General features: G+C 49.6%; 1 protein-coding gene across 2 annotated transcripts; it reads right to left on the bottom strand.

Moving 5' to 3' along the window:
* Positions 1-4,727: 4,727 nt before the first annotated feature.
* On the bottom strand, positions 4,728-6,890 carry GPR84 (G protein-coupled receptor 84). 2 transcript variants are annotated; one of them, XM_522412.6, is made up of 2 exons: positions 6,676-6,890; positions 4,728-6,142 (listed from the first exon to the last, which is right to left on the bottom strand). In XM_522412.6, the coding sequence occupies exon 2, from the start codon at positions 6,132-6,134 to the stop codon at positions 4,944-4,946; it is 1,191 nt and encodes a 396-aa protein (XP_522412.1). In that variant the 5' UTR covers positions 6,135-6,142; positions 6,676-6,890; the 3' UTR covers positions 4,728-4,943. The 2 variants fall into 2 exon arrangements, with proteins under 2 accessions (XP_522412.1, XP_063641627.1); XM_063785557.1 differs by having other exon boundaries at positions 6,727-6,890.
* Between the last annotated feature and the right edge of the window lie 3,144 nt (positions 6,891-10,034).

Here is a 10,034-nt window from a genome sequence, read left to right as displayed (position 1 = left end):
AGAGAAATCTGCCTCTGAATTTTCTGGCTTATCTCCCCTATTCCTCAGCAACTGAGCTTAAGGGGACAGGGGGGAAATGGGCTTCTCCCCACCTTCTGCAAAAATGTTGTTAACTGCACACTAGGGGCTATACAAATGCCAGGATGCTTGGAAAGTTCCTCCCCTATCTGCCTTCAATCCTTTCTGCTGTAAAGCTCTGCAGTCCTCTGAGGGGCTCTACAGGACAGTCAACCCCTCTTCCTGATACCTGAAACCCATTCCTCACCTCCGTCTGTGCTTCCTTCTCTGGCTCAGGAGGAGAGGGAATGTGTGGGTGGGGCCTTGGGAAAATGGCCTTGTTAAAAATAGGAGCCCCCAGCTGCACTCCCCAGTGGACCCTTATTTATCACCTTCTAAATCTCACTCTCAAAGAAGCATAAATATTCCTAATTCCTGAAGGCCACCCTGGACTCATAAATTTAACTGGGGAGGTGGGCAAGGGGAGGAGTGAGGTGCATGGGATGGGGAGCTTACTGCAGCCTTGAGGAAGCAGAATATCTCCTGGGGGAGGCGCCTGACTCGTCTGTCCCCTTGCAGACGCCAATGGGTCTTCATAGGGGAGGAGGAGGAGCCTTTCTGTCCATATTTCCTTTGGGGAGTAGTCTTCTCTCACTGCACCTTTCCTCCCTCCCCTAAAAACAAACAAAAAACCAAAAACCTACCTTCCTCCTGGTCTTCCCCATTAGTTCTCTGTCGCTCTCCCTCTCTCTTTTCTTTGCTATTACCTTCCAGTTGTCCTTTCCTGCTTCTCCCTCTCTCTCACCTCCCTATTGCGCCTTTCTCTGTCTTTGCTTCTCTAATGCTTTTCCTTTTCAGAGCCATTGTGTGAAAAGGAAATTTCTGTCTCTTATTCAGTCTGGATAGTGAGATTTGAAAAGTCCCTCTCTCGATGCCCGATTTCCCTGCTTCAGCCCGTGTGGCCCCTCAAATGCATCCTTTCTCTTCATCTCTCCTTCTTTCTTCTCGGATCTTGGACAAATTACCCAACCCCCCATTTAGCTCCTTAACCCTCTCTCTCTTCCCCTGCCTTCCTTCTCTCCTCAGCCTTCCTTTCTTTCTGTCATCCTTTTGCCCTCTCAGTTTCCCCTTCGTTCCTCAGCTCGGAATCCTCTCTCCCTGTTCAGTCTCCTCTGCTCTCCCTGTCGGCCCCCATCCACACCCCTCAAACTCGACTCCTCCACCCATGTGTACCCTCAGACGCCATCATCCCTTCAGTTCCCGTCACCACCACACCCCAGTTTCCCCTCCCAGTGGACGAAAGAGAAGGGAGGAGGGGGCCTGAGGAACAGGTAGAGGGAGCGCCATTCCTTGAGGGGAGGGAAAGAGGGGAAAAAAGCAGGGGAGAGGAGGAGGGACGCGGCGGGAAGGGGAGGGGAGGGGAGGGGAGGGGCATCCTCACTCCTCACTCCCTAGCAGCTGCACCCCCCTCCCCGCGGCTGCTGAGCCATAAATCAGGGCCAAGGTGGTTTGGCCAATGGTAGAGTGACTCGTAAATCGGCCTGTCAAGCTCAGCCAATGAGAGGCGGCGTTAAATCAAGTTTTGTCAGCGCTTGGCCAATGAAAGGCCCTGGGCTGACCATAAATCTGCCTGTAAGAGACAGCGAAAGAGAGAGAGCGTGCGAACGAGCAAGCACAGCCCTGGCGGGCGACTGGGGAGGGGGCGGGGGGAGCGCGGCAGCGGGGATTGGAGAGACGAGTTTAGGAGAAAAAAAAGGCGATAACAGAGGTACAGGAGATGAAGACAGCCTGCAGGAGAGACGGACAGATGGAAAGAGACAAAGAGAGGCAGTGAGAGATAGCGTCAGAAAGTCAGCGATAGAGCTCGGACTCGCGCGAGAGACTGACAGAGATAAAGAGACAAAGAGAGACAGACACTGACTCACACTCGTGAGCATAAAGGGCCTCCAAACACACACACTTCCCGAGACACGCATGAGCAACGCACCACGAGGGACCCAGTGCATGGCCTCACTCGCCAAACACAACCGCAAGAGAGACAAGGCCTCAAGAAAGCCTGGCTTTTCTTCAGTTTCATTCCCCTCATTCAGCCCTTATTGAAATTAGGGGCTGGGGTGGCTGTGTGGGCCGTGGCGGGTGGCTGCTTTTTTGCTAAGATCTGTCCTCTATGGTCTTAGACCCCAGGATTTCCTTCTGTGTCTCCTGAGTTTTTTTTTTTTTCCCCCAGCGACTGATAATTGGGAAGTCCTTTCTGAGGTCTAACCTCAATCCCTATTGCTTCACCTTTCTACTTGACACCGTTGTGATTTGCCTTCTAAGGACATGTAAAGTAAATCCTTTTACAACTCTTCAGAGTTGTCAACTTTCAGAATCTTAGAAGGTCTGAATAGGAAGGACAGTTAGGGATCATCTGGACACTTGATCCTAGTTTTAGAAAGGCGGATTTGAGACTGCCCTCAAATCACGGTCTTACAATGTATTAGGCATTCGGCCTTGGACAAATTACTTAACCTATTTGTGCTTCAGTTTTCACATTTGTAAGAAAGAAATTATAATAGATACTTCATGGTAATTTTGTGAGGATTACATGAAATATGTACAGGGAACTGCACTGGGCACGTGTTAAGAGTGTACCCCGCACCCCGCTTTGTACAGATGATAAAATCTGAGCCCCAGAGTGGTCCAGAGATCTGCTCAAGTTCCCAGAGCTAACTATGAGAGAGCCTTGACTGAAACCTTTGTCTCTACACCCATAAACTGTTGTTCTTCATTGGTCCAACAGTTTACCTGGACCCCTGCCTTAGTAGCCCCAGCTTGATTTGGTTTAGGCTCCTGTGACTTTCGTGGAAGGAGGACACCCAAAAGTGCATGTTCCATATTAGGAGTCAGGATTCCTGGACCCTAGAAGTGTGTTGCATGTGAGGGTATCAATCTGTCCTCCCCAACTGTGGTTCTTTCTGCCCTTAATATCTTCAGATTTTACTTTGTTCTCTCAAACCATGGACTTGGGGGAGGGAGGGGACAACATGCAGCCAGAGCATTAAGGTCAGCATGACTCACATTCCATCCCCAGTGCCACCCCAGTGCCACCCCAGTGCCCACACCGCTACTTCCCCCATCCCCACCCCAAGTAGACAGTAATATCTCATGAATAATAAATGTCTCATTCTTCACTTTTCTTCCTAAGCTTTGGGGGAAAGGGAGGGTGAAGATCCCTGGGTCTCTACTCCCTGGTCAGGGGTCTCTGGATTCCCAGTCCTGCCTTGTGTCCTCAACTGGGAAGCCAGAAAGGAAACGCAGAGAACCAGCGTCACCTGGTGGCGACAGGTGCTTTAAGGATGTGTGTAAGCATGCACACTGTGACAGGATTTGGTCATTCTGGAGGGAAGGAATGGTATGGTTTCCTAGCCTGGCCCCTGAGCCCTTTTAACTAGAGTCTTTGTTTTCCTGCTTTCTTTTTCTTTTCTTTTTTTTTTTTTTTGTTTGAGACAGAGTCTCGCTCAGCCACCCAGGCCGGAGTGCAGTGGCGCGATCTCGGTTCACTGCAACCACTGTCTCCCGGGTTCAAGCGATTCTCCCGTCTCAGCCTCCCGAGTAGCTGGGATTACAGGCACCCGCCATCATGCCCGGTTAATTTTTGTATTTTATTTTATTTATTTATTATTATTATTTTGAGACAGAGTTTCACTCTTGTTGCCCAGGCTGGAGTGCAATGGCGTGATCTCGGCTCACTGTAACCTCCACCTCCCGGGTTCAAGCGATTCTCCTGCCTCAGCCTTCTGAGTAGCTGGGATTACAGGCATGCGCCATCATGCCGGGCTAATTTTTGTATTTTTAGTAGAGATGGGGTTTCTCTGTGTTGGTCAGGCTGGTCTCGAACTCCTGACCTCAGGTGATCCACCCGCCTCTGCCTCCCAAAGTGCTGGGATTACAGGCATGAGCCACCGTGCCTGGCCCATAATTTTTGTATTTTAGTAGAGACGGGGTTTCACCACGTTGGCCAGGCTGGTCTTGAACTCCTGACCTTAGGTGATCTGCCCACCTCAGCCTCCCAAAGTGCTAGGATTACAAGTGTGAGACACCCCACCAGGCCTGTTCTCTTGCTTTCATAAGTCCAGATGACAAATGCAAGGCAACTGAGGGCCTGGGACTCAGGTGAATTAGCCCCATGGGCAAGACCCTGCCAGGGCAGCTGGAACCTTTTTCTGCCTTTGCCTTAGCTAAGCTCAGTTCCATTTCTACAGACCAAGGAGTCCTCCTCCATGACCATTCCCTTCGCACAGAGTGAGGGCTGGGGGACTGGACCCACTGGAGTAGATATCAAAGCTGGATTATAAAACTTTTTTGAGCTGAATAAACTTGTTTGTAGGGATGGCGGATCCTGGCAGCAGTGGTTAGGGGCAGAGGCCATTTCTGGGAAATTAAACAAAAAGGCAGGCTAATCCTCTTAAATCACCTCACATGTTTTATTACCTAGAAACCCCTCTTCTAAAGGCTATGTCCCAGGCCAGCTGCTTCCTGCTCCTGCTTTGACCTAGGTACCCCTGAATCCTTAGGTATTAGGTTCCAGCTCCTGGTGGCCACAGGTGCTTTAGGGATATGTGTGAGCATGCACATGGTGATAGGATTTCGTCATGCAGGAGGGATGGAATAGTATGGTCTCCTCCTAGCCTGGCCCCTGAGCCTAACCGTGACCTGTTTCCTTCTTCCCCAGAGACCACACCTGAGCATTAAAAGCACAGAATTCATTTATTAATAATTAATAATACTCCTTGGGCAGTCTAGGGCTGAAACATTGATCAAGTGATGGAGGGACTTGATTTGGGAGGCTGGGGAGAGATTGTTGTGAAAATGCCCACATGTGTTATTTCACCTATTCTCCTATTACCTGGCCACTTTGGTCCTGGAGGAGACAGTCCTGAATTCTGGTGACTAGGGTCACAGTTCTAGTGGAGCCTACGGAAACTCCGGGGCCCTCTTTTTAAAACGGAGCCATATGCTTGGCGGAATTGGCGGTTCATGGCTGCATAGAGCACAGGGTTGATGCAACCGTTGAGCCAGGTGAGGTTGGCAGCAAGCATGTGGACCACCCGGGGAGCCTGGACTCTGGCATCCAGAATGTTGAGCAGCAAGAAGGGGATGTAGCTCAGGGCAAAGCAGAGGAACACAGCAAAACACATTCGAGTCACCTTCCCAAATTCCGATGAAGAATCCGGAGCTCTTTTGGCTCCTTTAATTGGCTGGGCTTTGGCAGATGCTTCTGGAGGGCTTTTCTCTGCCATCTGCTTAGCTCTCTTGCTGTTGATCTGGTCTCCCACTTCTGATGAGTCCCCTTCCAGGGTCTGGGTGGTGGCAGCACTGACTGGCTCAGATGAAATCCCCTCACTGGGTCCTCCTGATGCTAACCTGCTGTCCAGCTCCTGGAAACGACCAGGCATGGCCTCATCAGTCCCGGCCACATGGTTGGAGTGGATGCTTGCCTGTCGCAACTTGTATTGGTCCAGTGCCTGTGCTGCTCGTTTGACCTGGCGGTGGATGAGGCAATAGAAGATGCCAACACTGCTGAGCCCAAGCACAAAGTAGATGCCCATGAGGATGGTGGTGTAAGGCCGGCCTCGGATGCGGTCAAAGCTGCAGGTGCAGACTACAGGTACCAGGATATAAATAGGCCAGAGGGGAGCAAAGCTGGCCACGCCCACAACCCAGGTGCTCACCAGTGCCAGCACTATCCCCTTGGCACTGAAAACTTGGGGAAAAAGCTTAGGGTGGGCAATGAGGAGGTAGCGTCCCAGTGCGATGAGGCAGAGGGTCAGGATGGAGACAGAATTGGAGGCAAAAAGGAGGAGCCCAAATACCCTGCAGAAGGTGGCACCGGTGCGCCAGTGCAGGTGGAGGTAGGTGTCCACAGAGAAGGGCTGAAGGAGCGTGCAGTAGAGGAGATCAGCCAGTGTGAGGTTGGCTATGAGCAGGTTGAATCGGGTACGGAGCTTGGGCTGGATGGCCAAGGCCAGTAGGGTGAGCACATTGCCCACGGTGCCTGTCACAGCCACCACCACCCCCCAGCTAACTGCAACATAACGATAGCCCAGCACAGACTCATGGTAGCAGGAGAAGTTGGCGTCAGAGCTGTTCCACATGATAGAGGCTAAAGAGGCAGAGGGTGGAAGAGGAAGAGGGAATCAGAACCTAGCATTCAACTTAGATCTCTTGAACAGTTCTGGGATCCTGGACATCTAAACTGCTCCTGGACCTCACCTTAATTCAGTATCCTCCTGAACCATTCCCAGGCCTCTTCATCTCAAGATCCCTAACTCTCTCCTTAGGTTCTCTTAGTCCTTTCCCATTCTCAAATATTTCCCCAAGTTTTTATCTAAATATCTCTTGCCTAAGTATCTTAGTCTTATTCTGCTCCAAACCTCAGTCCTCTTCTATATCCATCCCACTGCTCTCAGTAAACCCAGTGCCCTCCAACTTTTTAAATTCCTTCCCCATCCCCAAAGACCCCCAGGAGTCCCCTCTCTCTATTCAGCATCCTGTATTCAGGATCCTCTCTGTATTCAGTTCCCTCTGCTCCTTTCCACTACACACACATATAGGCTTTAGTCATTTCTGTTTGTTACCACCTGGGAGATGAGGAGACCAAGAAGGTAAAAGTATACCCACGACAAAAGTGCTTACCTGAGTTTCTTAGCCTTCAATTCTTTCTATAATGGAAGAAGTTCAACTCACCCAAAGAGCAGTCCTTTCTGGTGGACAGTTAGGCTTCAAGCAGGAGACATCCTGCTCTTACGTATCCTATTATAGTCCACTGAAAGAATAAGAAACTCCCCCGTTACCCAATCCCAGCCACTTCCTTCACCACCTCCGGTCCTACTCATTTTGCTTTGGCTAGTGAAATCTAGGCTTCTCTGTTGAAATTCCCCCGCTACTTACCTCAGAGTAGTTTCACTCTTCCTTTCTCCTTCCTGAAACCCAAACTCTGTTTTCTTCCCCTCTTTGCATGGCAGAACTCATCTGTAAGATCATTGCCAAGAATTGCTAGGGCACGGAGTCAGAGCATCAGAACATTTGGGCCACTCCTCAAAGGGCCAAAAGATAAGACCAAGTTCCAGGAGCAACTTTAGGTACCCCCAGAAGCCTTGGGTTTGTTTCAGAGGAGCAGTACCTTTCTTGTCTCCACGGCTTAGACATGGTTCAAGTCAGAGGGACCCATGTGACACCCTAGCACATTTGAGAAACGAAGTCAGATGAAGAAAAGTGGGGAATGAGGCATCCAGAATTCTGGTTTCATTCTCCTCAAGGGATCAGGGTCCTGTTCAATCATTCATTTATCCATTTACCCAACAACTTAGTATTGAGTGCCTACTATACACCAGACTCTGATCTAGACACTGGGGATACAAGAACGTCTGATATATGGCCTTGTGCATAGTCTACTAGGGGAGACAGATACATAAATATGCAAATGCTTAATCGATTCTCCAGAGCAAGGGTGAGTAAACTTCACCCTATGGGCCAAATCTAGTCTGCTGTTTTTGTATAGCCTGTGACCCAATCATGTTTTTTTTCCATTTAAAAATGGTTATATTTTAGGCCAGGTGCAGTGGCTCACGCCCATTATCCCAACATTTTGGGAGGCCAAGGCGGGCAGATCACTTGAGGTCAGGAGTTCAAGACCAGCCTGGCCAATATGATGAAACCCCGTCTCTACTAAAAATACAAAAAATTAGCTGGGTGTGGTGGCAGGCACCTGTAATGCCAGCTACTTGGGAGACTGAGGCAGGAGAATCTCTTGAACCTAGGAGGTGGAGGTTGCAGTGAGCCGAGATCACGCCACTGCACTTCAGCCCAGGTGACAGTGCGAGACTCCGTCTCAAAAACAAACAAAAAACAAACAAAAAATACATGGCTGGGTGCAGTGGCTCACACCTGTAATCCCAGCACTTTGGGAGACCAAGGTGGGCAGATCACTTGATGTCAAGAGTTCGAGACCAGCCTGGCCAATATGATGAAACCCCGTCTCTACTAAAAATACAAAAATTAGTCAGGCGTGGTGGTGCGCGCCTGTAATCCCGGCTACTTGGGAGGCTGAGACAGGAGAATCGCTTGAACCCAGGAGGCGGAGGTTGCAGTGAGCCGAGATTGCACCACTGCACCCCAGCCTGGGCAACAGAGCAAAAACTCTTTCTCAAAAAACAAAACAAAACAAAACAACCCAGAATGATATATCAGAGGCTTAGAGAAAAGGAGCATACTATTAAGTAGGAGGTGAGGAAAGGGTTCACAGAGAGGTTACTGAGCTGCATTCTGAATGATGAACAGGAGAGTTTTTTGGGAGATAAGTAGAGGGACATTCTAGACAAAGAGAACAGTATGTGTAGAGGTGCAGAGGTTCAGGTAGAAGCCAACAAAGGGCATGAGGTAGAGAACAACAGAGAAGAGCTTGGAGAGTTGAGCAGGCAGGGTCAAGGGGGACCTTGTGTATCGTGCTAAGGAGCTGGTTTCATGCTGAAGGAGTTGGTGAGATTTGCACTTAGATTGCTGTGAGTAAAGAATGAAGGCATGCAGCCTGGGGGTGAGCGAAATGGGTAAAGAGGCACTAGTTCAGACGGGAGATAGAATGGCCCTAAGTTAGGGCCAGACCACCTGTACAACTGCATAGGGCCTTGCAGTTTGAAGGGCCTGGTGCTTGGTTCAATGCTCGTCAATCACTGTTTTTAAATTCTTAATACTATACTTTTTGAATAAGGGGCTCTGCTTTTTCATTTTGCACTGGGTCCCACAAATTATGGAGCCAGTCCTGGTTAGGGCAGTGGTTGTGGGAATGGAGGAATGATAAGGATCCATAGGTTGTTAGGAGGTCAAATAGGACTTATTTAGTGATTCATTGGATGAAGAGTTAGGAAGAAGGAGGAACTAGGATAACTTTCTGTTTTCCAGAGGGATGGTGGTGCTCTTAATAAGATAGGAAATGTGGGAGGAGGAGCAGGCTTAGGGAAAGGGGTAAATAATGAATTCAGTTTTAAACTAGCAGACTTGAGGTACTTGTGGGGTCTGCTAGGATCCCAGACTCTCTAACCCCAATTTCTTCCAGTCCCTATCTCCTTCCCCACATGTGACCCAGCCCCTGCTTTTCTCTACCCACTCTTCTATAGGGCCTCTCTTTTCCCTCATCCTTCTGAATCCTCCCAACCCCTTTTAAAGCTAGATTTACCTGGAAACAAACATGCAAACAAACACCAAAACACTCCTTATTGGGTTCCAATTCTGAACCCACAGTGAACACCCTCCTTTCAGCTCCACAGTTGACAAACCCAGGAGTCCCCCATTCCCCTCTCCTTCCTGTTTAACAGACAGCATCCCAACTTCCCTCCTCCTTTCTTTTGCAAGACTGGGAAGTGGGTAGAGTGGGGGAAGTGAGCAGAGATGAAAGTCAGGAGGACCTCACGTAGATTCTGGGTTTTGGTTTGGGCTTTTTTGTTTGAACTTCCTGCCTCTCAGTAGGGATAGAGGGGGTCAGGATTACTGGCTGCTCTTGGGAGTGTATGGTTGAACCAAATTTTGGAGATAACGGAGAAACCATTTTCCTCACATACCATGTGAGAGACAGCTGAACAGTGTTTCCCTGTTCCACAGACCATTTAGGGGCCAGTTGAGAAGGTATTCCAGTCTATCTGTAAATGGCACAGTCTCAGTTCTTCAGTCTTGGATACATGAGATCTTAATGAACCTTTGAAAGACTCACGTCTCCTCATTTTGAAGACTGTGACACTGAGGTCCAGAGAGGGCAAGGACTGACTCAAGGTCACTATTTATGTGGGGCCAGAGCCTAGAGCTCAGATCCCCAGTCTCTGCCCCCCGTTTCTTCCTGTGCCTTGAGTCTCGCTGGCGTGGGTTTCCCACCAGACACACAAAAGCCTGGATTCTTTTCTTTGTCTGAGACTGAGTCTAGACCCATCTGCGTGGAATCTCGAAACACATTACAGGAGCGGCTTAGCCTCGGGCTTAGACTCCTTTTCCGGGTCGTTGGCGCCGCC

The sequence above is a fragment of the Pan troglodytes genome, chromosome 10 (genome assembly GCF_028858775.2).
Source record: "Pan troglodytes isolate AG18354 chromosome 10, NHGRI_mPanTro3-v2.0_pri, whole genome shotgun sequence".
NCBI lineage: Eukaryota > Metazoa > Chordata > Mammalia > Primates > Hominidae > Pan > Pan troglodytes.
Note: the sequence above shows the minus strand (reverse complement) of the source record. Positions and strands in the feature narration are given on the sequence as shown.